The sequence below is a fragment of the Myxocyprinus asiaticus genome, chromosome 35 (assembly GCF_019703515.2).
Source record: "Myxocyprinus asiaticus isolate MX2 ecotype Aquarium Trade chromosome 35, UBuf_Myxa_2, whole genome shotgun sequence".
Lineage (NCBI taxonomy): Eukaryota > Metazoa > Chordata > Actinopteri > Cypriniformes > Catostomidae > Myxocyprinus > Myxocyprinus asiaticus.
The window spans coordinates 17,103,010-17,130,991 of NC_059378.1; the positions used below are offsets into that span (position 1 = coordinate 17,103,010).

General features: G+C 37.0%; 2 protein-coding genes across 10 annotated transcripts in view; both read right to left on the reverse strand.

Moving 5' to 3' along the window:
• The window catches only part of ect2 (epithelial cell transforming 2), a 49,455-nt gene extending 37,933 nt beyond the window's left edge, over positions 1-11,522 (reverse strand). For 2 of the 3 annotated variants that reach the window (XM_051673418.1, XM_051673417.1), the window contains exons 1-4: positions 11,242-11,522; positions 7,617-7,792; positions 7,359-7,438; positions 2,504-2,686 (exon numbers count right to left, since the gene is read on the reverse strand). In XM_051673418.1, the coding sequence (XP_051529378.1) occupies positions 2,504-2,686; positions 7,359-7,438; positions 7,617-7,746 (393 nt within the window). In that variant the 5' untranslated portion in view covers positions 7,747-7,792; positions 11,242-11,522. Of the gene's footprint in view, positions 1-2,503; positions 2,687-4,193; positions 4,290-7,358; positions 7,439-7,616; positions 7,856-11,241 lie in introns of all 3 variants that reach the window. The other variant, XM_051673416.1, reaches the window with a different exon arrangement.
• Positions 11,523-16,947: 5,425 nt separating this feature from the next.
• The window catches only part of mcf2l2 (MCF.2 cell line derived transforming sequence-like 2), a 105,301-nt gene continuing 94,266 nt past the window's right edge, over positions 16,948-27,982 (reverse strand). For 5 of the 7 annotated variants that reach the window (XM_051672116.1, XM_051672118.1, XM_051672115.1 and 2 more), the window contains 2 exons: positions 23,604-23,698; positions 16,948-18,358 (listed from right to left, as the gene is read on the reverse strand). In XM_051672116.1, coding sequence (XP_051528076.1) covers positions 18,258-18,358; positions 23,604-23,698 — 196 coding nt within the window. In that variant the 3' untranslated portion in view covers positions 16,948-18,257. Of the gene's footprint in view, positions 18,359-23,519; positions 23,699-27,982 lie in introns of all 7 variants that reach the window. The other 2 variants (XR_007894701.1, XM_051672119.1) reach the window with 2 other exon arrangements.

The following is a 27,982-nucleotide window of genomic DNA, read 5'->3' on the forward strand; positions in this document are numbered from 1 at the left end:
ATAGGTTGCCGACCCCTGCTATACATTATTGACTATAGCTAAAGCTAAAAGATACATTGCGTATAGGCAATTTTTCAGCAACGAGTTTGACTTTTTGAATAAAAGTGTCATTGTCAATTGGAAATAGTCATGATAAACAATTACAACTAACTTTTTCAGCAGATTTCAGGTGAAAAAAAATGCTACAAAAGAGTAGAATCTGGCCTCTCTGAGATACAATTTTGGAAAGTGCACTGTGGCAACCAAGAAGTGTATCGCAAGATTTAATAAGCACTAAGACAAGTCCTCAGTTCTGACCGTAGTGCTGTAGCTGTATCTACTGTATATTCTTGTGTGTCGGACTTAATCTTTCCCTCATGTACCAAACGCTGGCTAGTCAACTGTTCATTTTGCTCTGGAATCTGAGGGAGAGGACACTCCTGCATAGGGATGAAACGGTTACCGGTTTCACAATAAACCATGGAAAAATTCCCAATGGTTAGTATTACCGTTTCAAATTGTAATTACCATTAAAACCGTGTTTGAAACATGCAAATATCTTGAGTCATCTTCGTGACCACCACCCACTACTTTATAGCAAATGCAAGGTAAGTAAAATTTTAGCTCAGTGCATGATGTGGGGAATTCAGAATGGGGGAAAATGTCATGGCTTGTCTAACTTGCTAATAGCTTGTCAATAATGTAAACTAAAGCTTTCAGTGTGACCTACTGTATGTGTCGTGTGTCTACAGACTCCATTCACCCATTGCACACGATAACACCTTATGTAGTTTAGTCACCCAAGCAACATATTTTGTTCATCTAAAATCCGGCAGTCCTCGACTTGGTTGTAAAAGTGTTCCATTAGGAGAAACACTATAGACTCCTATACAAGACCACTGTATTTATGTCAGTTGTTGGGCACATTGTAATTACATCATTGTCTTCTTAAGACTAATTTCTATTTATGTAAATTGTGCATGGGGTCATTGCATATACTCAAATGCAACACAGAAGATAGACTGTGTGTGTGTGTGTGTGTGTAAAATAATAATAATTACACTGGCGGCCAAAAGTTTGGAATAATGCACAGATTTTGCTGATTCAGAAGGAAATTGGTACTTTAATTCACCAAAGTGGCATTCAGCTGATCACAAAGTATAGTCAGGAGATTACTGATGTCTTTTTGTTTGTTTTTGAGTTGCCACAGTATGCAATAGACTGGCATGCCTTAAGGTCAATATTGGGACAAAAATGGCAAAAAAGAAACTGCTTTCTCTAGAAACTCGTCAGTCAATCATTGTTTGAGGAATGAAGGCTATACAATAATTGAAATTGCCAAACAACTGAAGATTTCATACAAAAGGTGTACACTACAGTCTTCAAAGACAAAGGACAACTGGCTCTAACAAGGACAGAAAGAGTGGAATTTTCAGAAAGATGTGGAAGGCCCAGATGTACAACTAAACAAGAGGATAAGTACATCAGAGTCTCTAGTTTGAGAAATAGATGCCTCACATGTCCTCAGCTGACAGCTTCATTGAATTCTACCTGCTCAACACCAGTTTCATGTACAACAGTAAAGAGAAGACTCAGGGTGCAGGCCTTATGGGAAGAATTGCAAAGATAAAGCCACTTTTGAAACAGAAAAACAAAAAGAAAAGGTTAGAGTGGGCAAAGAAACACAGACATTGGACAACAGATAATTGGAAAAGAGTGTTAAGGATCTTAACCCCATTGAGCTTTTGTGGGATCAGCTAGACTGTAAAGTGTGTGAGAAGTGCCCGACAAGACAGCCACATCTATGGCAAGTGCTACAGGAAGCGTGGGGTGAAATGTCACCTGAGTATCTGGACAAACTGACAGCTAGAATGCCAAGGATCTGCAAAGCTGTCATTGCTGCACGTGAAGGATTTTTTGATGAGAACTCTGAGTAGTTTAAGAAGTTCTGAACATTTTTTTCAAATTGAAATAGTATTTTTTAACATTATTAATGTCCTGACTATACATCAGTTGAAAGCCACTATGGTGAATAAAAGTACCAATTTCTTTCCATAAGAGCAAAATAGGTACATTATTCCAAACTTTTGGCCGCAAGTGTATATTGTAACACTAATAATAATACATTTGCTATTCTCTTGTTTACGGAGTTGGTTTTCAATATAAAACTTGGCGAAATGATTTCAGTGTACAGCACATTTTAACAATCCCACGATAATACTGATAACCGTGATAATTTTGGTCACTATAATCGTGATATGAAATTTTCATACCGTTTCATCTCTACCCCGCGTACGCTGTAAGCTAGCTACTTTTATCAGGTTTTGCAGGAGCAATCAAACCTGCTTGCGAATCAGTTTCAGTTGGAAGAAAACTTTTCAACAAGGTTTTAATCAACCCATGACGGCAAGCAAGTACTGAATTGTGCTACTGTAGTATCAAGTTATTTCACCACCTCAGAGAAACAAAAACCGAGAAGGTTATGATTTTGTGTGTGCTTTTGTGGTTTTATTTCAGGTCATACCTCTCCCTTGCTGGCGCAGTACATAACCGCTGAAGGCCCAAGGATACGACTGTCGTTTTTGTACAGGAAGCTGCATTCTGGAGCCTGGAAGTCTTTTAGTACAAAAACCGTCTCAAACTCACAATTTTCTCCATCGCCAAAATCTCTGACATTGTCAGTCTTGATACAGGGGGTGTTTATATCCTGAAAGAACGAAGAGAAAAACTTATAATTGGATTGGTGGAGAATAAATATGATATTGTTGGGAAAATATCAAAAAACACATCAGCTGGTTTGTGATAAGCAAAAACACAATCCCTCAAATGCAACAAGATCTATTTTTTTAGGATGAGGGATTGTAAAGATGTGTTTTGACAGTGCATTGTCGAGAGAAGATTTAGTGGACAGACACAAAGAATTACAGGTGTTAGGGGCAGTTTACACAGGATACGTTCTTGCATTTAAAAACATCTAGACGCAGCACAACGGAATGGAACAAAACACATGAACTACTTTCAAATAGACACATCTGAAAAAACAATGAGATGAACACAACGGCCAAAGGCATCTGTTTGACGCAAGTGTACACAGACCAACAATTAAAAAAATAAAACAGGTAAAACGCAAAAATGTGCACTGTGTAAACGGCCCCTTCTGAAAAATAAAAATCTGATTTAATCTTAGAGAACTGTTGTCAGATAAGATTAGCTTTAAAAGGAACATTCTGGGTTTACTAAAAGTTTGTTAAGCTCAATCAACAGCATTTGTGGCATAATGTTGATTAACAAAAAATAATTCTGACTCATCCCTTATTTCTCATTCACTTCCACTGTAAGTGCCTTACTTAACCACTTAAATTTATTTTTTATTAATAAACTAGGGGCAAGCAAATTATTTTTGGTGGTAATCAACATTATGCAAAAAATGCTGTTGTCTGAGCTTAACTTGTACTGAATCCCGAACACTCCTTTAAAGGGGCACTCAGTAAATTTTGTCTTTGTGTCATCTTGGACTTACACTGACACTTTCACGGCTTGGATGCAGCATCATTTAAAATAACAAGTTTTCAGTTTCAGATGCCATTGTAGAAATTTAGTATTCACAGTCAGCCATGATTACTTTAATTAAATGATTAAAAGTGTAAAATAACAGGACGGTTACTGAGATTAAGCGAGTAGTATTCGGCTAGTCAGGTGATTCTAACATGGCAGCCCCCATGTGCGGAACCTCTCCATGTAGAATAAAAAAGCTTTAATAAGGTTACTGGAGTCTTCATTTTAATGTGAGTGATCATGATTTCCTACATATTTAGGAAAATTACAATTCATGCCTTTAGGAGTTAATTTAATGAGGAAAAAATTACTGAGTGCACCTTTAAGAAATGAGAATTCTGTGACTTCCATAAAGGTAACAATACAGATCAAGTTAGAATTAAACAAAAAATTACATAAAGGAGTTAATCACAAAGGAGTTGATTAAATAATTGATTGCATTAATTAATTATTCTTAATTCAATGCGATTAGAGACCTCCTGTTGGACAAACACAGAACAACATGTTAGAATACACTGTTAGAATTTAGACCAGACCATTACGTGAGTGAGTTTAACATTAAACAGCTTGGTGCCACACCGAATCCCCCTTAGAATGCCATACTGCAAATTCCCCCAGTTTCTCTCAAGCATGCAAAGATCCCAATTCATGACACGTACCATATTGACTATAGATTTTATCAATTTCTCGCGTGCCTCCGTGCCCGGCTGGCCTTCTTTAATCTTTACCACCGGGACTTCCATTATTGTGATGGCCTGTAAAAATGAAGAATGGGCGTCAACCTGGCAACCCAAAGCTGATAAATTTCCCAGACAGGAGGGCCTTACAATCTATCAGAACTGAGACGAGAACTTCAAACAAAGTCTAGGTGGAAGTTCTGCTACGTTAATAATGAAGAATTACCGATTTACTCCTCTCTGATCAACCTGTCTGTGAATAACAACAGGGAGAATAGATTGCTAAAAGACATTACATCTGAAGTCTTCTCATATCATGACAAGGGCAAGGAGAGGACATCTTCTGGAACACCCCTCCTTCGTCCAAACACTACATTTAAAACGTTCTATATTCATGGCTAAACATAAGGATAACCATTAATAATTATACATATATATTGTGTAGCACATAAAACTATGTCTTGCTAAAAAATAATATTTTTTTTAAGATGATTTAAAAAATAATTATGGATTTGTGGTTGGGCCAGAGAAAATGTTGGCAAGGCCAATAAAATATGAACTTCTTGTCCGACCAGGTCAGCAGAAAAAATCCTCATCCTCACACACTCGTCTGTCAACGGTCTGAGCCTAAATTTCCTATCTTTGGCCTACACTACCGGTCAAAAGTTTTGAAACACTTGACTGAAATGTTTCTCATGATCTTAAAAATCTTTTGATCTGAAAGCGTATGCTTAAATGTTTGAAATTAGTTTTGTAGGCAAAAATATAATTGTGCCACCATATTCATTTATTTCATTATAAAACTACAATTTAATTAAAATAAAAAAAAGTTTTTGAAATTGTTGACTTGGACCAAATAATAAAGAAAAGCAGCCAATAAGTGCCCAACATAGATGGGAACTCCTTCAATACAGTTTAAAAAGCATCCCAGGGTGATACCTCAAGAAGTTGGTTGAGAAAATGTCAAGAGTACATTTCTGAAAATTCTAGGCAAAGGGTGACTACTTTGAAGATGCTAAAACATAACACAGTTTTGATTTATTTTGGATTTTGTTTAGTCACAACATAATTCCCATAGTTCCATTTATGTTATTTCATAGTTTTGATAACTTTACTATTATTCTAAAATGTGAAAAAAAATTATGAGTGTTTCAAAACTTTTGACCAGTAGTGAATGTTCCCCAAAACCCAAGACCTTTGTTTCTTCCACTACAGACCTTCACATTCCACACAGTAGTGGTATAATGCTGAGGCCAATGATCAGCAACATGTTTACCAGCATTGAGTACAGTTCCAAATCAGAGAGGCCATCATCCTCAACATCGCTGCAGTGTAAGCTACAGACAATGCTTTGTCAAATTCTGCTTCTTCCCTGGACTCAAACAGCCCCATAACCTGACATTTCTATTGATGTCACACTGAACTACAGACACACCGCTTCTGTGAGAACTCGAAATTACTTACACAGGCTTCAAGTCAACATGAGATAGCATTCACAACACATTTTACTTAGCAATGCGGCGTATTTCATAGTGAAACGAGATATTCAACAAAAAAAGAAATGTGGTGCGTATAGGGATTGAAAAGGAGGGACGGGATTGAAAAGAGGGTTTGATGGCATCAGCTGAAAAGTAAAGCTGATTCAGAGGAGGAGCAGTTCATCACATTTTGATGAATGTTTACAAAGAGAAAAATGTATTACATTGGAATAACAAACACTGACGAATTGTGCACAATAAGATCAGGAATGTGTCTTAAAGGGATAGTTCACACAAAAAGTAAAATTCTCTCATAATTTACTCACCCTCATGCCATCCCAGATGTGTATGACTTTGTTTCTTCTGCTGAACAAAAACGAAGATTTTTAGAAAAATATTTCAGCTCTGTAGGTCCATACAATGCAAGTGAATGGTAGCCAGAACTTTGAAGGTCCAAAGAGCAAATATAGGCAGCATAAAAGTAATCCATAAGACTCCAGTGGTTAAATCCATGTCTTCAGAAGTCGAAATGATAGGTGTGGGTGAGAAACAGATTGAAGTCATTTTTTACCATCAATCGCCACTTTCACATTCAATTTTTTTTTTTTTGGCGATTCGCATTCTTCGTGCATATCTACACCTACTGGGCAGGGAGGAGAATTTATAGTATTAAATATTGATCTGTTTCTCACCCACACCTATCATGTCACTTCTGAAGACATGGATTTAACCTCTAGAGCTGTTTAACTTACTTTTATGCTGCCTTAATAGGCTTTTCTGACCTTCAAAATTCTGGTCACCATTCACTTGCATTGTGAGGACCTACAGAGCTGAGATTCTTCTAAAACTCTTTGTTTATGTTCAGCAGAAGAAAGAAAGTCAAACACATCTGGGATGGCATGAGGGTGAGTAAATTAGAGAATTTTCATTTTTGGGTAAGATATCCTGTAAAATTAAGAACTGTTTGTGGAAAATCTTGTTACTGTCTCCTTCGGATGAATCGCTGCAGCATTTCTCATTCATTAAAATGTTGTAGCATTTTTTATTTGTACATCGCTATGGACATAAGCACCTGCTCAATAAAAGCATGTTAATGTAGTTTAATAAATCTGTTGATCAATTAATATTATAATAGGTAAGAACAGAGGGGTTCCTCGACCCCTAACGGGAGCAGTCAAAAGAAGAAGAACAGAGGGGTTCCTCGATGTAAGCTATTTTTAAATACCAGGATAAAATTCTAAACCTTGTAGCTGATCTTGTCCCATATGTTTGGGAAGGAAACATTTGGTTATATGTGCAGGAAACAATGTACAGCACCAATCTGAAAATTATTCAGGCAAGAGGAAGGATTTAATGTTTATCTTTCATGAACCTAAGAGTACTAGACACTGCTCAGGAACAGGTCACTATTTGGGGCAATTTTAACCAACACAAAATTGCTTCCTGTTACAAAACACCTTAATCTGACTTTTAATCAGACTAGAAGAATCTTATCGGTTTTCTAATTATGAGTTTGTGGCTGATGGCTGAACTTGAAATAATAAATCTGACAGTCTTACAACATTAAACCCTATTGTTGAAGCTTATCCAGTTTTATTGTCAATCCCGGAAACACTGTGGCTACAATGGAAAGTATCAACAGGAAAATTGCAGTCTCTTTCCACAGTACCTGTAGAGCTTTCTCAAGTTCTGCGCAGTTGCCGGCCTCCCCTACCAACACCACCCTGGTCTCAACTCTGGGTAATACATCTGAAAGAGAGTTTTTAAATGGCCACAGGCAAAGGTGAATCTCAATGGAAATAGAAAAAGTAGTCTAGGAGAAAATAACATCTTTTGTTATATTTGCGAGCCTCTGCAGCACAACGGTCAGCTCTACAGAAATGTCAGCTGATGTAAAGTTGATTGAGATGGAGGGCAGTTCGCTTACCCTCTGTCTCCTCTGTGTGGAGACCCATGAAAAATTGTTCCTTAGTGGTCTCTGCCATCCTGGAGTCATATATGGAGGAGTCCACCAAGCTGCGGCCCATCCCTAAAGTAACTATGCTGCTGTCAGCCATGGCACTGTGACAAGTGGTGACCCAATCCGGTCCAGAATATCAAACACTGGAGGAGACCAGAGCGAAAGCAGTGAAACAGGGTGGCAAAAAAAAGACAAACAGCCGAGCACTTAGGAGCAAAGTGTGGTATAGGGAGGAAAGAAAGCAAGGAGGAGTGAATCAATATATAAAAATCTATGTCTCTGAGCAGAGCTCTACTGCAAAACACCATAATAAAAAAGTGATTGCCCTAGCTGCCCAGATGGATCAAAAGTGAATTCCTAAGATCTTAAAAAATCTAATTCAGTTCATTGCCTGCCTAAATCTAAATAAATTATTAATCTGAATGCATTTTACAATAATGAAACACTTTCGAAGTTCATTAACACCATTTAATGAGGAATGTTTGGGTAACAAAACATTATTTTATGGGAAACAAGACTATTGTATACAGTTGAAGTCAGAAGTTTACCTTAGCCAAATACATTTAAACTACATTTTTTCACAATTCCTGACATACAATCGTAGAAAACATTCCCTGTCTTAGGTCAGTTAGGATCACTACTTTATTTCAGCTTTTATTTCTTTCATCACATTCCCAGTGGGTCAGAAGTTTACATACACTTTGTTAGTATTTGGTAGCATTGCCTTTAAATTGTTTAACTTGGGTCAAATGTTTTGGGTAGCCTTTCACAAGCTTCTCACAATAAGTTGCTGGAATTTTGGCCCATTCCTCCAGACAGAACTGTTGTAATCAAGTCAGGTTTGTAGGCCTCCTTGCTCGCACACGCTTTTTCAGTTCTACCCACACATTTTTTATGGGATTGACGTCAGGGCTTTGTGATGGCCACTTCAATACCTTGACTTTGTTGTCCTTAAGCCATTTTGTCACACCTTTGGAGGTATGCTTGGGGTCACTGTCCATTTGGAAGACCTATTTGCAACCAAGCTTTAACTTCATGGCTGATGTCTTGAGATGTTGCTTCAATATATCCACATAATTTTCCTTCCTCGTGATGTCATCTATTTTGTGAAGTGCAGCAGTCCCTCCTGCAGCAAAGCACCCCCACAACATGATGCTGCCACCCCCATGCTTCACGGTTGGGATGGTGTTCTTCGGCTTGCAAGTCTCACCCCTTTTCCTCCAAACATAACGATGGTCATTATGGCCAAGAAAGTTCAAGTTTTGTTTCATCAGACCAAAGGACATTTCTCCAAAAATTAAGATCTTTGTCCCAATGTGCACTTGCAATCTGTAGTCTGGCTTTTTTATGGTGGTTTTGGAGCAGTGGCTTCTTCCTTGCTGAGCAGCTTTTCAGGTTATGTCGTTATAGGACTCGTTTTACTGTGGATATAGATACTCGTCTACCCGTTTCCTCCAGCATCTTCACAAGGTCCTTTGCTGTTGTTCTGGGATTGATTTGCACTTTTAGCACCAAACTATATTCATCTCTAGGAGACAGAATGTGTCTCCTTCCTGAGTGGTATGATGGCTGCGTGGTCCCATGGTGTTTATACTTGCATTATTGTTTGTACAGATGAACATGGTACCTTCAGGTGTTTGGAAATTGCTCCCAAGGATGAACCAGACTTGTGGAGGTCCACAATTTTGGCCAATTTCTTTTGATTTTACCATGATGTCAAGCAAAGAGGCACTGAGTTTGAAGGTAGGCCTTAAAATACATCCACAGGTACACTTCCAATTCAGTACACCTCCAATCAGAAGCTAATTGGCTAATTGTCTAAAGGTTTGACATCATTTTCTGGAATTTTCCAAGCTGCTTAAAGGCACAGTTAACTTGGTGTATGTAAACTTCTGACCCACTGGAATTGTGATATAGTCAATTAAAAGTGAAACAATCTGTCTGTAAACAATTGTTGGAAAAATTACACGTGTCATGCACAAAGTAGATGTCCTAAACGACTTGTCAAAAATATAGTTTGCTAATATGAAATCTGTGGAGTGGTTAAAAAATTAGTTATAATGACTTCAGCACAAGTGTATGTAAATTTCAGACTTCAAATGTAGTGAGGTGCTCTAGTGAAAATGCTTCTATTTTGCTCTGTTTTATCAATTAAAACAAAAACTATTACAAATTGTATTATCAGCATTACAATTCAAGTAACAGGAACAGAAATTATAAGAATTTCAGAAGGTGTGTTTTAATCAAATCAAATACATTTTGTAAAAAAGTTACTTATTTAATTTGACTTAAAAATGAAAACAAATATTATATTAAGTTATGTAAAAAGAAGAAATATGTAACATTTTGCACTAGTTCTATGTCACTAATCAAATAAGGAAATGTGGGACATTGACCATATCACCTCCTTAAAGGGATAGCTCATCCAAAAATGAAAATTCTTTCATCATTTACTCACCCTCATGTCATCTCAGATGTGTATAACTTTGTATCTTCTGCTGAACACAGATGAAGATTTTTAGAAGAATATCTCAGCTCTGCAGGTCCATACAATGCAAGTGAATGGTGGCCAGAATTTTAAATGTCCAAAAAGCACATAAAAGCAATCCAAACAGCTCTAGAGTTTAAATTCATGTCTTCAGAAGTGATATAATAGGTGTGGGTGAGAAACAAACCAATATTTAAGTCCTTTTTTACTATAAATTCTCCTCCCTGCCCAGTAGGTGGCGATATGCACAAAGAATGTGAATTGCCAAAAACAAAAGAAGAATGTGAAAGTGGAGATTTATAGTAAAAAAAATAAAAAGAAAGAAAGAAAAAAAGACTTAAATATTGATCCATTTCTCAGCCACACTTATCATGTCCCTTCTAAAGATACGGATTTAAGCACCGGAGTCATATGGAATAACTTTATGCTGCCTTCATGTGCATTTTAGACCTTCAAATTTCTGGCCACCATTCACTTGCATTGTATGAACCTACAGAGCTGAGATATTCTTCTAAAAATCTTTGTGTTCAACAGAAGAAAGTCATACACATCTGTGATGGCATGAAGGTGAGATGAATGATGAGAGAATTTTCATTTTGGGGGGAACTACCTCTTTTATAGGCAGTTCAGGTTTCCTTGCATTGAGAGGCACAGGATGCTGTCATTTACGAAAAAGGGACCCATACAAAATACTAAAATTAAACTAGAGAAATTCTGGAATGTATGTCAATTTCTCAACCTTTATGCTAATAAAACAAAATGATTCCCAGTGGGTAAAAATGATTTTTTTTTTTTTTTTTTTTTTAAATCAAATTACAAAAATAAGTGCAAAATAGAAGCATTTCCACTAGTGGACTTTTGCACTTCACTGTATGTGGATGAGCGATAAGGTACATTTCATATAAATCATCACTTTTTATAAGAATCAGGCAAGTTTTTAGAGAGCAAATCTGGGACAGCTGATTGGCAGGTTCAATGCACTTCAATAACATGAGCTAGCACAAGGGTGGCTAGCTAACTTCTAAACAAAAGTATTTATTTTATTTTATTTTTTTCGATAAAACTTTGCATTAAGCTTTATACATATGCATGAATAAAACTTACCTTTAAAAGCTGAAAGGGTCCAGATATAGTAATGGTAAAGGCCTTGAAGAATGAAAAAACACTAAGAGTTCAGCTGGCTACAAGACCAGCTGAGCAATCTGAGTTTATGTTAGCCGAAATAATGATTATTATTATTACTAAAGTGCACAATTAAAATGACCGCTTCTTCGCACTGCAACGTAAAGTTTAAAAAAATGCAAGAAAAACACGATTAAGTTAGGAAAATACGTTTCTTTTGAATATTACGTCCATTGTAGAGCGGATTTGATGGGTGGCTCTGCACAATTCACTCTCTGAATTCAAAAACGCAGGCATACATGAGAACCGAGCGTTGATTGGCTGAGAGTGAAGAGCTCGGCGGAAGCTCCGAGTCGGTGCTTCTGATTGGCTGTTGAATTCAAACGGCGATTCGCGCTGCGCAGTCAGTGTCTCCACATGAAGGAATGCTAAAATGATTCAATAATAGACACAGACAACATTATAACCGAATAAACAAGATATTGACTGAAACATAATGCTGCAATTTAATTTATTTTTAGTAAAAATGTTACATGAGAACCAAAAGGAAACTAGTTCTTCTTGTTTGTCAAACAATTTGACATAATACAACTAATGTTTACCATCACAAAAACGTTACCGTGTTAACCATAGTTTCAATCATTCTGAACATCTTAGTCACATAGTTGTTTCTTTCTCATACATTCATGTCTTTAACAAAGCTATCCTGCATAGATACAAATATGATTGACTAAAATCGGAATACTCTTGTCCTGATGCTACATTTAAAAAATAAAAAAAAATTATACCTGGCGGTTGCCCTGCACTGTCTTGACATGTTGACGGCCCATTAACTGCCTTTAGAACAGAGCAGCAATAAGACTCAACCTGCCATCCCCATGCATAAACCGAGACAATGAGCAGCCCTTTTCCAAATGAGAGCTGCTGACAGAAGGCTCACTTTTTCCTGTGCCCTAGCTGGTTTTAGAGGTCAAAGACTCATGATAAATAGATTGCCAGATGCCTTCAGAGTCTTTGGATAGCTGAAGCCAGACTGAAGGATAAAGTGATGGCTGCGTGAGAGCACTTTTTTAAAATTTCTGTTTCTTAATGCCTGTCACATCTCTCTGGGCCTTTGTGCCCCGCTCTCTCCATCTCTTCTGCTTTTTCCTCCTTTACACTCCTGCAGTCCCTCGGGAGTTCTGGAGTTTGAAAGGCATCCTCTGTAGAACAAAGCCCAGGGCTGCTTGCCTGACCTTCTCTCCTCTCGGTCATTTGCTCAAATGCACACCTCTATGTCCCACAGGCTGATCTAGTGGCATGGGTTATATAGTTCACCCAAAAATGAATATTCTGTCATTATTTACTCACCCTCATGTCATTCCAAGCCTGTATTATTTTTTCATTAGTGGAACACTAAGGGAGAAATTCTGAACAATGTTCATGCTGCTCTCCTCCATACAATTAAAGTGGATGGAGACCAGGGGCTATCAACCGAGGTCCTAACTCTCTGTGGTCATTAAAAATCCCATTAAAATTCCCCCATTGGCCCTTATCAATCATGGCTTCCTAATAATCCCCATCCATTAATTGGCTCTATCACTCCACTCTCTCCTCTCCACCAATAGCTGGTGTGTGGTGAGCGTACTGTCGCACTATGGCTGCCGTCGCATCATCCAGATGGATGCTGCACACTGGTGGTGGTTGAGGAGAGTCTCCTGTTCACTGTGTAAAGCGCTTTGAGTGTAGTGTCAGAAAAGCGCTATACTGTATAAATGTAACGTTCATTCATTCATTCAGTCAAGCTCCAAAAAGGACAAAAAAGCACCATAAAAGTACTATAAGGCCATGTACACACTGCAGCTAAATTTGGTTTTCAGTTAACCTTTTAGTGCTTAATCCTGTTCTGTACACACACAGTTCATTAAAATACATGAGTGACAACTGCACTCTACAACTGAATTTACTCCAGAAGAATTCAGGTAATGACAACCGTATTTTCAAAAATTCCACGCAATGTGTACGGAACCAAACTGAACATCTAGTTGTTAAAGGGGTCTGAAATGCTCTTTTTTAAATAGTTTTATTATCTTCCCTGAGGTCCACTGATAATGTTATTAAAGTTTTTTTTTTGCATTAAAACAAACATAATTTAGTAATATATGATCATTTTGCACCCTGTTTCTGGCCCTCTGACTGAAACGCTTGGTTTTGGCCTAAGCGCCTCCTTAAAACTTCAACGTAAACGGCCACTGTTATGATTGGCTGACATCGTGCAGCCCCTCAAATACAGCCATTTTTGAAACTCAGTCAGAAGAGAATGAACCAGCTCAACAACATTATAAAACTAAATGTCAGGGTTTAAACATAATGCACATCCAACATATTGCATCTGAATATATTAAACTGTTTATCCCAAGCCCAACTGTTAACACTCACACCCTGTCTACACCGGACGTGAGAATCGCGTCACGTCAAAAGCAATAGAACCCATTATAATCAATGATGATATCTACCATGGAAGCATCCGTTGTGGCGCATCACTTTGCGCTGACAGTAAACAGATGTCCCATTCCATTTTGCGCTGCACGTGGTGGCGCTTTAATTGCCGAAAACACAAATAAACTATTTAGAAAGTTTGTGTCGATGTGCCTGGTGTAGACAGCCTCATGAATGAAATTGTTTACTCACATTTTTTGTGATTGCGTCCAAGTGTTTTAACTGCCCCGTCCTTCAATAACAGTTCCTTTGCAAAACTTGAATCGTATTATGACATGTATGATATGTGCCGAACATATAATCAACTCTAAAATATACTAAAGACACATCCACTTCCAGTTTCCAGTATCATTCCATCATGTTTTCATACACCAACAACTAAAAATAGCATAGATGGGTGAAAGAACATGAGGCAGCAGCTGAATGACAGAGAGCTTCTCCTATTCAGAGTTGTAACTTGACACTGTGTCTTTTAAAAGCGGCTAGAAATATGTATCAAGCGGTCAAATATGTCTGTCTGTGCATGTTTATGTAGTAAAACATTTAAATCCAGCCAGGCACATAAAGGTGTCCTGTGTAAGTCCACTAAGGATGAATTTCCCATAACAGGACCCATCTCTCTCCTTTTCACCTGTGTGACTTACTGAGCACCAGTGGGCGGGGCCAAGTGTGCAATAATTGAAAATAGGCATGCATATGCAAATGTATTTGGTCCTTGTGATGTCACAAGTTCCACGAATTCCACACGTGACGTTTTTGCAGCTTGGTTTAAATAAATGCACTTTTTCTATTGAGGAAGTTTTCAGTTCTGAAACTTACAATATATTTTTATACTACAATGACGTCTTATATGTCAGAAGATCAAGGACAATTTGATTACTCATGTCAGGACCCCTTAAATGACGTGATTAAGATGCGTGTGAGATGTGTCCGTCTTCTCCTGGTGCAAATCACACACACAGAGGTATGTGCCTTCATTAATTCATATATTCCAGTCTCTCTCCTGTAGTTTCTCTCATCAGCCCTGCGGTCTCAAGGTAACCGGTACATTACAGTCCAGAGCGTGCGCTGTTTAACAACAGCTGTTTAGACCCACAGAAACAAAACATGGCAATTCTGTCGAAGGCAGCAAACGAAACATTTTCAGATGATAATATACTGTACCTGTGGTGGATAATCTCTTTGCTCAAAAACAGTGAACACAAAATGGGTTAAGCTGGTGGCATTCATGTTTCACAGACAAAAGACGCTGCAGTGTTGATATGGTTATCACTTGTCAATCATCTCAGTTGCGGGAGTCAGTCCTGTACCACACATAAGGAATGAAAATTTAAGGGATTAATTCCTTCATTTAAATGCGGTTGTCACTCCCGAAAGTTTGTAGTGTGTATGTGGCCTTAGAGTAATCCATTCGACCCATGCACTATTTTCCAAATTTTTAGAATCCAAATAATAGCTTGTGTGAGGAACAGGCTGAAAAGTCGCTATTCACAGAAAATCATGCCTTGCAAACCTTGACAGCCATAGTCACCCCATTCACTTTCATTGTGGAAAAGAGCAGCTTGGACAATCTGCCATGTATAATTCCTTTTGCGTTCCATGGATGAAAGTCATGCATATTTCAAAAGACATAGGGGTGAGTAAATTATAACAAAATGTTCATTTTTGGGGTGAACTATTCCTTTAAATGTTCACAAGATAGATATAAGAACCTCTTTATCTCAACTCACATGATCATGTATACCATCATTTGGAAGACACAAAAATGAAATGATCTAAACTTACATTTAAACTGACTTTGATGAACACAATAATTTTTTTGCTAGGATATACATACTGCTGAGCAATAAAAATAACTGAATGTGTGTCACAGAAAAAAAAAGAAAAGTATATTAAAGGGATAGTTCACCCAAAAATGAAAATTCTCTAATTATTTACTCACCCTGATACCATCTCAGATGTGTTTGACTTTCATTCTTTTGCTGAACACAAAAGAAGATTTAGAAGAATATCTAAGCTCTGCAGGTCCTCAAAATGCAAGTGAATGGGTACCATTTTGAAAGTCCCAAAAGCACATAAAGGCAGAATAAAAGTAATCCATAAGTCTCCAGTGGTTAAATCTATATCGTCAGAAGTGATATGATAATTGTGGGTGTGAAACAGATTAATATTTAAGTCCTTTTTAACGATCAATCCCCATGTTCACTTTCACATTCTTCTTCTTTTGTTTTTGGCAGTTCACATGCTTCGTGCATAATGCCACCTACTGGGCAGGGAGGAAAATTTATAGTAATAAAGGACTTAAATATTGATCTGTTTCTCACCCACACCTATTATATAGCTTCTGAAGATATGGATTTAACCTATGAATTACTTTTATTCTGCCTTTATGTGCTTTTTTGAGCTTCAAAATTTTTGTGGCCATTCACTTGCATTGTGAGGACCTACAGAGCTGAAATATTCTTCTACACAAGTCATACACATATGGGATGGCATGAGGGTAAGTAAATGATGAGAGACTTTTTTTTAAGCCTGCATTTCAGTGACATCAATGACATCTGGGTGGAGAAACAAGATTTTATAAAGTGCTTGTTGTTGTAACATCAATGTATCTCGCCAGACAAAATAAATCAGATAAAAACAGTTTATATATATATATATATATATATATATATATATATATATATATATATATATATATATATATATATATATTTACTTTCACTGTATGCCTCTGTCTGCCACAGTATGAGGGACAGTGATCTGCATTGAGTCTGTGTCTTCATCACTAACTTGTGTCAAATTTTACATTTGCTCTTCCTTATTTTGAATTATTTTCTGTTCTAATTTTATTTCAAATTTAATAGCCCCTTTATCTGATTTTGACCACTTTTCTTTGACAATTACTATTTTGTCTTGATTTTTTCCTCCCTTTATTTATGTAAATTGTGTGTCATGCCAAATTGCCATTACATTTATTGCTATTGCCAATAAAGCTCATTAAACTGAAACTGAATGACATACTGTATTTGGCAATTTTCACTTGAGAGAAGAATTACAATAAGGTTCTTTGTTGAGGTTTTATGTGTAAGTCTCAAATGAGCAAAAGTCATAAAGTTTTTGCAATGAATGTATTTCATTATGTGTTTGAAAATGTAGTTGTAATACATATTCACATCTGCTGTTAAATTGTCCATATGGAGGCAGTAAAAAGCAAAATATGCACATCTGTATTAACAGAAAGTCATTTTACACATATTAGCAATAATAACATTGGCATTCAACATTAAATAATTGTGCTTAGAAATTGACATTAAAAAAACAAATATAGAAACTCATCAAACAATGACATCAGGTTGATATAGGTATTTAAAGTTATTGAAATACAGCCTGACCAATTATCTTTAAGTTGTTGTGGTATAAGTGGATATTTAGTACTACTATGAAACCAAACATTTGGCATCATTAATACATTCACTGTCGAACTGTTGTGCAGTTTTTCATTTCATATAGGAGGAAGGATACAGTACATTTGATTTCTGTATTGAATTCTGTTACTTGAATGAAAGTCAAATTTACTTGCACAAACAGCAAATGACAACATTCAGGAGCGATATTGTAAAAAAAAATTGGATGCCTTTACAGTACAGGGAATAATTCTGCTACAATGATCATATGTTCTGAAATATATAAAAAAATCATCTGCAGAGTAATTACTTCACTTTTTCTTCAACATGAGAAAGAACCATGGAGCGTTCTGAGATTATTTATATACAACTAGACCATGAAAGAGATGAATATATCAAGTAGCGATATTGGATGAAGATTAACGATATTCAGCTTTACAAATTGCAAAGAGGGACAAAGCTTTACAGACGGCTTATATAACTTTCATGTTGTAATATAAAAGACAGTGACAGTATAAATATTGTACATTACAATAGAGAATATTTGTTCTTTAAAAGTGCTGTGTTTCTGATGAACAGTCTCATAAGCAAACAAGCAAAACAATCAAGTATGTTTAAGCATTTCAATAGAAGTTTAAGCAGGACAGAAAAGTGTAGAGTCTTATTGTCTTTAATATGGCCACCTCTGTGTTTGAGCCAAGGGTTTGGCTGGTCCAGTTAGACCCAAAAAGCAACTTTTGTCTTTGACAGACATTCAAAAGACACTGTGTATTCTGACAAAAGATTTTTTTTTTTTTTTGCAAGCAACTTTTCTTTTAAAAATACCTCTGCATTGGCTGCTAAGGCATAGCAGATTGAAAGCACAAATGCTGCATGCTGAATTTATGACTCATGACTGCAGAATGTTGTCAATGTCAAGTCAGCACTGGAAAAGGACTTTGTGCACAATGCCAGAAATGTCTGGAATCTGTCCTGGTGGGTCTTCAGAGTGGTCATATAGCAGCAGATGTCCAGTCTTCCACTGGAGTAGATTTCTATATAGCATCAGAGTATCAGGGATATCAATGTATATAAGCATGGTACAAAGGAAAACAAAGACACATCACGACATGTTCAGCATGCAGATCTGCTGTCTTGAGCGGGATCTGGCCCAGCGCTGTCTTCTACCTCCTCTGTATCGGTGAGGGCGGCCGTGCAGATGTCACTGAAAATGTCTACAAAGAAGAGAATGGGAAAACGTGTATTAGTGATATAACATGCAATCTCGTGAATCCAGAGCGACAGGAAACAGGTGGAACACAAAACCAGACCTTGTGGTTGCAACAGCACTTAAAGAAATAGTTCATCCAAAAAATGAAAATTCATTCTTTGCTTACCCTCATGTCGTTCTAAACCTGTATGCTGTTTTTTATTTTTATGAGTACAAATTTGACCATGTCTTTCAAGATGTAACACAGACAACAGCATAAAAGCATCATAAAAGTAGTTCATATGACTTGTGCACTGTATACGTTTTATGAAGCTGTACAATAACTTTGTGTGACGAACAAACTGAAATGTAATTTATTTTAGTCATTTTTAAAATTCTGGCTACGACCGTGGGGTAGATGCAAACAAATTGTGTATATATTGTGTATATATATATATATATATATATATATATATATATATATATATATATATATATATATATATCTTTATACATACAGTATATTAGGGCTGTAAATAGATTACACATTTTTAAATAATTAATTGCACAGTTTTCTGCGATAATCGCAATAAATCAAGGTACATGGTACATTAAAACAAACATTAAAATATTATCATAAATATATTCACTTTATACTTTGTCTCAAAGAACTCACAAGAAATTGGTTAGTCATCATTTATTTTAGTTATTTAAATATAACTTTGTTTTGTTTTTTGCGGCTAGAGTTAATTAGACAAAGTTTTACAGGTATAAATCTTTGACACAAGCAGATATACAAATGCCTTAAAATCAGTGGACATGCAAATGTTTGGCAAAATATTCTGCCATTTTCCATTGGATATTTTTTTAATGATAGGATCAAATGGGCAGATTTAATGGGAAGATAAACTTACATGTACATTGCCAATGCATTATTAGACATTATACATAAAGATATAAAACAAACTGAATGCTGATGATTAATTTGCTGAAGTTTAAAATCTTAAAACTATTATTTTTTCTGGCTGACGTTCAATCAAGTGCACACGCTGGGTCACTCTCGTGCAGTTTTGCTTTTGACACATTGTTCAAAAGACAGCGAGTGAGCGTTTTTGGGCGATGCGAAGAGATACGGCAGCTTGCCCGTATCTCTCCCACATCTGGCTCACCACTTGCGGGTGCAGTCAATTCTCTGTACAATAAATCTGCTTCTGTGTTTATTACACCTGGGACATGCGTCGTGCATAATGAAAAAGCATGCACTGCTCCACACAATCAGCTTCAATGCTAGGATGTGCATTCGAGTCGAGCATGTATCACTTGAAAATGTATATATATGCCAGTTTTAGCCACAGGAAATGGGGAAAAATATTTGTGAAATTTCAGGAAGTTAAAAAAAAAACAGATATAGCATTAATTGCATTAAAAAAATCTATGCATTAAACAGTCAACTACTAATTGTAGAAATTAACTCATATGTATATGTATACAGCATATTGTATCAAATACAGCACACAAGTCATATGGACTACTTTTGTGAAATTTTTAAGGTGCTTTTTTGGTGTTTGTTTGTTTATTTTTTTCCTTTTTGGAGATTGATGGACATGTTCACTAAACTTGTCAGCGTATATACCAAGAGCTGCGTAAAGCTTCTTAAAAATGTCTTCTTTTGTGTTCCACTGAAAAAATAACAGCATACGAGCAGGGGCGCATCTACCCATTTTCGAGTAGATATGCGACATGAACTTTCACGGCCCTTGCATCCGTCGAGCGGGTGGGGGGTGGGGTGGGGGTTTGACAGTCCCTTCAGTGTCGTCCCAACTGTGCCCCCTTCAGTGAGTCGCCTGCACACCGCTTTACATGACGCCCCTATGAGTTGCAAACTTTTCATATACTGTATGTTTTTTGCGCCTCTGCATACGGGATTGGAACAAAATGAGGGTAAGTAAACAATAACATAATTTTCATTTTTGGGTGAACTATTCCTTTTATCAGCAAAGAAAAAAAAAATACAATCCAAACAAGAAAAGACGCGAGGTAGATGAAAACCTTAATATATATTATCATGCTTTACATCTTTTTAAATGGAATGGGGGACATAACTTTTGTTCCCGCCAGTGAGCACAGGTGGAGAAGCTTCAAGCGCAATATAAAGCATGTAAACAATGCATTCCGCTCTAAACAGCTGGTTCGGTCCTTAGTCAAAGCTTTAAGGGAATGTGCAGCATCTTGTTATTACAGGATGAAAGTTTCAAGACAAACAAGTTTGAAAATGTCATCGAGAACATGGCAAAGTTTCATGGATTGGAGTTCATGCCTATGGAGGTGATGTCATGCGCATTAGTACATCACCTCCTACCAAAAGCAGTGCTCAAACAGGTGACTCCAACAGTCTCGCTTTCCACTGACACAGACAGATCTTATTTTACAGCCGGTTCGTATCAGGTAGAGACCTTGTGTGTTTCATGCTCATGTGTTTTAGTGAGAAGGGACTGAGTGACATCAGAGGTCAAAGTGCACCATCTAATGCAGTGGTTCTCAACTGGTTTTGCTTCAGGATCCAGATTTTACATTGGACATCAAGTAGCAACCCAACAAAGTAGTTGCTTAACATAAAAAAAAAAAAAAAAAAAAAAATGATATATTAAAATGGACTGCATAGGCCCAACCATGTGCAAAATTATTAGCATTACATAGGCTTAATAGAAAAACTGGCTGCTTAGTTTTATAAGTAAATGGTCAATACACCGTAGTTATATTTGTTATATATGGTTGGAAAGGTCAAGCAGCAAGAATTGAGGTTATCGCTACTGAGACTCATTGGGACTTGCTCTTTGACTGCCTGTTGGACTTCAGAGAGTTGGCTGATAACATTCTCTGGGAACACAGTGGCCATTGCTCTCTCAAGTTTACTCTTTTCCATCCTGTCATTCTGATGTGTGGGAATGTGGCGTGGGGCATGACCTTTAGATGACCTCAATGGGAAATTACCATTATTTATAGTGGCTACAACTACAAATAGACTCATCTGCTTAACACACACTGCATGTTAATGTACATATTTAAACAGACCACATATGGAGAGTTGGCATGAATGTGACAGCATAGCCTCGTACTGTCATATGTTATACTTCATCTAAAATCATGTAAGTGATCAGGCTGACAATAAAGGGGTGATTTATCACAAAACCTGTCAAGAAAATGTCCTGCTCATATTTTACTCATATATATATATATTATTTTTATTTTTTTTTTTATTAAATGTTTTCTGTACAAACAGTTTTTATACACACTTGTGCTGGGAAACTTTTGCTACAAAACTTTAATGATTGGTTTATAATTTGAACCCATTTTTACTGATGCTTCTCTGACTGTCACTCTCAAGTGTAACCCAGCAGGCCACCCTTATTGTTGCTGCTTAAAGGTGTTCAAAAAAGGTGAAAAACTTAGTGACCAGTTTCAGGACAGAAAATATCCTCTTCTTCCTATTCATTAATATACATTTTAACCTAAAATCTCGACCTAGACCACATTCCCACAAACACGTGTACAAATTGATTTGTTTGTAACAGCGCTGAAACACTGACCTGCTTTTCTAGAAATTTCCATTGTAGCTGCTTCGTCAGATATTCATCTGTCCTTATAGATTTCTATAAGTTGACCTGATTTTTCCCAGAATTGTTTTATCTGTACAGTGTCCGATCCAGCAGACAGCTGGAATTACAGAGCGGATTCTCCTACTGATACGGCCTAATCCTGCATGCAGCGTCGCAAATGACAGTCAAGTAATGAGACCTTAGCGCTGCGTGTGTGTACGGTATCATGCATGCATGTCTTGTGTATGGAAGTGTGTGTGTGTGTGTGTGTTACTGTAAGTCATGTCTCTGTGCTCACTGGGGACCCTCCAGGCAACGGGGGGCTGTAAACAGCTCCTCAGCTGATTAGCCAGACTCAGTTAAAACACACACACACACACACACACACACACACACATACACACACACTGTCGTAGAAACATGGCTGGTTCACATTCTGGCAGCATTGTTTAGTTTAAGTTTTCATGGTTTCATGCTCTCGGCAGCCAGTAATTCACTGTACAAAACACATTGTGGTCAGCACAAACCATGGTTATCATCAATGAATGTGAACATTTAATGTTGCCTGGGTTGTTTTTCTTTTGTCTTGTGTAGTTTTGTTCATGGTGTTCCAGGATGAATGGATGAAAAGGAATGAAATGCATGAAACCTGTCCATGTTGGCACCTACTTAATTTGGCAAGCTTCTATCAAGTGACAGATGAATTTGTGCCAAAATACTGTAGAGCTTATTTGAATGCACAGCCTTTGATGTCAACAACAAAAGATATAGGAAACATTTTCTCCTCTCTTTTATAAGTTGGTAGCACTATTTATTTTGCTCTCCTAACTCTAAATATAGTCAACAAAAGCATGCACATCCAATCACAAAAAAAGTTGTAGGTGCTTGACCAAAAATGGAAAGACACAAATTTCTTGGTAACACTTTACAATAAGGTTCCATTTGTTAACATTAGTTAACAACATCTGTTAACATGAACTAACAATGAACAATACTTTACAGCATTTATTAATCTTGGTTAATGCTATTTTCAACATATAGTAACACATTTTTAAATCACTTTACATTTTAAATCATTATGAACTAACATGAACTAATGAACAGTTGTATTTTTATTAACTAACATTAACAAAGATTAATAATTGCTGTTTGTTAACAAATAGAACCTTTTTGTAAAGTGTTACCAATTTCTTAAAAGTTAAAAAAGTCGGCCCACCACACCTCCAAGGAATATATAATTTGATATAATTCCACCTAACATTTCAAGCCTCATGGCCCTTCATCATACCTGTTTATTTTTTCTTTTAAATTATTTGGCTCTCCTAACAATAAATAATTAGGCTATATTGGCAATAGTTAATAAACAATGTTTTTATTTATTAGCATGTTGCAAATAACCAATTTTTTTTTCTCTGCTGTCCGACCCTATCAGATCAGACCTTTAAACTATTTTTTTTGGGTTAGCAACCCACCAGTTGAAAACCACTGATTTAATGCAAATCCATGAAAGTGATCTGTATGTAATCCACCTATAGTAGCTTGTACATGTACTTCATGTGTCAGGTAACTATGAATGAATTTTATGGAGACCATCAGTTTGGACTGGGCTCCATATGGTCATGATGATGTCAGTCATGCCCTTCTGCTACTCTTCTTGGGATTGGTGTGTTGTACCAGAGTTACTGTAAAGGTCTACTCCCTCCGCTGTGGATTGCAGGACAGTGGGTGGAACCAGACCTGTCTTCTGAGTTCTAAGGTTCTTGACTAGCCTAGAACATGAGAGAGAACGTTCATCTTCATTGGCAGTACTAACATTTAGGAACATGCCCGAAAACCTGGAGCTCAAGGACGCTGAATACCAGAGGTTGCTTTAACCTGAAATTGTATGGCATTTACTGAATGTTTAAAACATTTATAAATAATTCCAAATGCTATTCATCATTTTGACAGATAGCAAAAACAAGAGACTCTTGGTTGGCCCTGCACTCTGACCACAGACGGATTTGACAATTTGGTTTTATGTTAACAAAGCTGTGGTTTGAACAAGGCTTTAATGGAACTTGGACATATACTATTACCTCATTATTTACTAAGTATAGATATGGAGGGGGTTGGGGTTATGATGTGGTGTTGGTGTGATCAGTGTCAATGCCAAAAATAATGCATCTGGTCTGTCTCTTAAAGGGATAGTTCACCCTAAAATGAAAATTCTCTCTTCATTTACTCACTTTCATGCCACCTATTATATAACTTCTGAAGACATATATTAAGCCAGTCGTATGGATTACTTTTACATTTTACATGCATTTATGAGATTTTTGGACCTTCAAATTTCTGGCCACCATGCACTTGCATTGTATGGAGCTACAGAGCTGAGATATTTGTCTAAAAATGTAAAAAGTCATACACATCTGGGATGGCATGAGGGTGAGTAAATGATGTGAGAATTTTCATTTTTGGGTGAACTATCCTTTTAACAATGTTGAAAATAGGCTAGGAGGGGCCTGGGTAGCTCAGCGAGTAAAGACGCTGACTACCACCCCTGGAGTCGTGAGTTCGAATCCAGGGCGTGCTGAGTGACTCCAGCCAGGTATCCTAAGCAACCAAATTGGCCTGGTTGCTAGAGAGGGTAGAGTCACATGGTGAGTTGTGCGTGGATGTCGCAGAGAATAGCGTGAAGCCTCCACACACGCTATGTCTCTGTGGTAATGCGCTCAACAAGCCACGTGTTAAGATGCGCGGATTGACAGTCTCAGTCGCAGAGGCAACTGAGATTCGTCCTCCGCCACCCAGATTGAGGCTAGTCACTATGCCACCACGAGGACTTAGAGTGCATTGGGAATTGGGCATTCCAAATTGGGGAGAAAAGGGGAGGGAAAAAAAAAAAGGAAAGAAAATAGGCTGGGGAGAGCACAACCACAGGTTTGAAGTTTGTTTATGAATACACAGCACAGCACACACTCCTAATGAGCAAACTGTAAACATCCTGTGGCTCGAGATCAGAACCCAGCCATGCAAACTTTAGCTTGGCTCTACAAAATACCAAAACATTGCATCTTATGGAGTTTTTTCCTAGCAACAGTTGCCCTTGACTTGCTCACTGGGGGCTTAAAGACAAAGACATTAATGCATACTGAGGGATTTCAGATATTTAAGACATTACAAAGAACTTAAACACTTTTACAAAGCAGATAGTCAAGAACTGAAAACAATTGGAGACTTATAAAGATGTTAAAGTTTTTGTGATTAAATGTGTTTGAGATCATGATGTTTGAGAATATTGCTGGCTTTTTCATTTTATTTTGGAACATTTACCAAGTCTAGCTTTAATTTCAGATATTAAGACACTGCAAAAGCCCCCTGTGAAACCCCTCTTCCATACTGGATTCTAAAAACAATTTCTTAGGGTGTGTTCACACTTGTAGTTCAGTTCTCTTGGTCCGGACCAAAAAAAAGAAAATGATACATTTAGTCCTGGTTTGCTTAGCGTTCACACTGGCATTTTTAACACTGAACCTAAAGATACGAAACCAAAGCCATCAGGAAAAAGTCACAACCTGATTGGACAGCTTTTATGATGTATATTTTTTTATGGAACTTGCCGAACATCCAAAACAATGCTGGCTGCTGGCCGAAATGCGCTCGTTAGATTTATATATGTACAGAGTATCCGGAAAGTATTCACAGCACTTCACTTTTTCCACATTTTGTTATGTTACAAAATGGATTAATTTCATTATTTTCCTCAATTCTACAAACAATACCCCATAATGACAACGTGAAATAAGTTTGAAATCTTTGCAAATTTATTAAATGAAAACACATGTACATAAGTATTCACAGCCTTTGCTCAATACTTTGTTGAAGCACCTTTGGCACCAATTACAGCCTCAAGTCTTTTTGAGTATGATGCTACAAGCATGGCACACCAATTTTTGGGCAGTTTCTCCCATTCTTCTTTGCAGGACCTCTCAAGCTCCATCAGTTTGTATGGGGAGCGTCGGTGCACAGCCATTTTCAGATCTCTCCAGAGATGTTCAATCGGGTTCAAGTCTGGACTCTGGCTGGGCCACTCAAGGACATTCACAGAGTTGTACCAAAGCCATCTCCTTTTGTTAACTGTGGGACCTTATATAGACAGGTGTGTGCCTTCCAAATCATGTCCAATCAACTGAATTTACCACAGGTGGACTCCAATCAAGTTGTAGAAACACCTCAAGGATGATCAGTGGAAGCAGGATGCACCTGAGCTCAATTTTGAGTGTCATGGCAAAGGCTGTGAATTTCTTTCACGTTGTCATTATGGGGTATTGTTTGTAGAATTTTGAGGAAAATAATGAATTTAATCCATTTTGGAATAAGGCTGTAACATAAAATGTGGAAAAAGTGAAGCGCTGTGAATACTTTCCGGATGCACTGTATATATGGTGGTGTTTTTACCAGCTGAGAACAAACGAAGAGCTAATAAAATGTGTAAAGGAGTCAAAACAGCACCAGGAATTCCTCCGTTATTCCTCCGTATATGCTGCAAGGACGGCTGACAGCGGTTCTGACGCCTGTACCGAACTGTAATGGGCAACATAGCTCCTATGATGAGAAGAACCAGGTACGCTTGAGGTAAGTATTAGGCAAATTACTTCCTGTTTTTGGGACCCTATGGGCAACAAGTCATTTTAGAAGTGGAAAGCTCGACTGACCAGAATAATAATGTCTACTGATTTTGATCATGTTTTTATGGAATGCCATAACATATCCACCTATGAAACATTTTAATATGTCTAACAGGTTCCATTTCAAACAAAAAACACATTTACATTTAATTCAAGGGTGCTTTGTAAAAGGAAACAAAGTAACATTCTCAAATGGCCTTTTGTTTTATCATATCACATACTATAAGTGATAATGGTAACACTTTACAAAAAGGTTGTATTTGTTAACATTAGTTAATGCATTAGGTAAGAACAATTAAGAATGAGCAATTGTTTTTTACAGCATTTATTAATTTTTATTCATGTTAAATTTTACTTGTTTTCCTGCATGTTTACATTAAAAGGCATATATTTTCACATTAGCTAATGCACTATGAAGTAACATGAAGTAACAAACAATAGTTTATTTATAAAATGTACAATAAGGTTCCTAAAAATAACGATAACTATAATTTGTCATTGTTAGTTTATGTTAGTTCATAGTGCATTAACTAATGAAAAAATATACAACTTTTGATTTTAAAAATGTAATAACATTAACCAAGATTGGGGGCCTGGGTAGCTCAGCGAGTATTGACGCTGACTACCACCCCTGGAGTCGTGAGATCGAATCCATGGTGTGCTGAGTGACTTCAGCCAGGTCTCCTAAGCAACCAAAATTGACCCAGTTGCTAGGGAGGGCAGAGTCACATGGGGTAATCTCCTCGTGGTCGCAATTAGTGGTTCTCGCTCTCAGTGTGGCGAATTGGGCATTCCAAATTGGGAGAAAAGGGGATAAAAATAATAAAATTTAAAAAAAACATTAACCAAGATTAATAAAATGCTGTAAAAGTGTTGTTCGTTATTGGTTCATGTTAACTAATGTTGTTAACTAATGTTAACAAATGAAACCTTTTTGTAAAGAACATTAACCACGATTAATAAATGCTGAAGAAAATCATAGCTTATTCTTAGTTCTTCTTACTTAATGCATCAAATAATGTTAACAAATAAGACCTTATTGTAACATTTTACTGGGATAATGAACATTCAACCTGTCATTGCTTCAAATTAAACCCCAAAAGATGTTCAGGACCCTGATGCGAAGTGAAGATATTATTTTTTGATGACTGATGATGGCAGACTGTAAGTTATCTTGTTTATTACAATGTTATTTACCAAATATGTAAATAAATGGACATGAAATATTGATTTGAGTTAAAATCCATTTATTATGTAAGAAGAAAGAGACCACAGAGCATGAGAGGCTTGAAACTAGCAAGCTATATCGAAAATTGGTTGCCTGGGACAAAGGTCAATTATACAGTTTAGCGGTCAATTTTATACTAAAACATTTTACAGTAG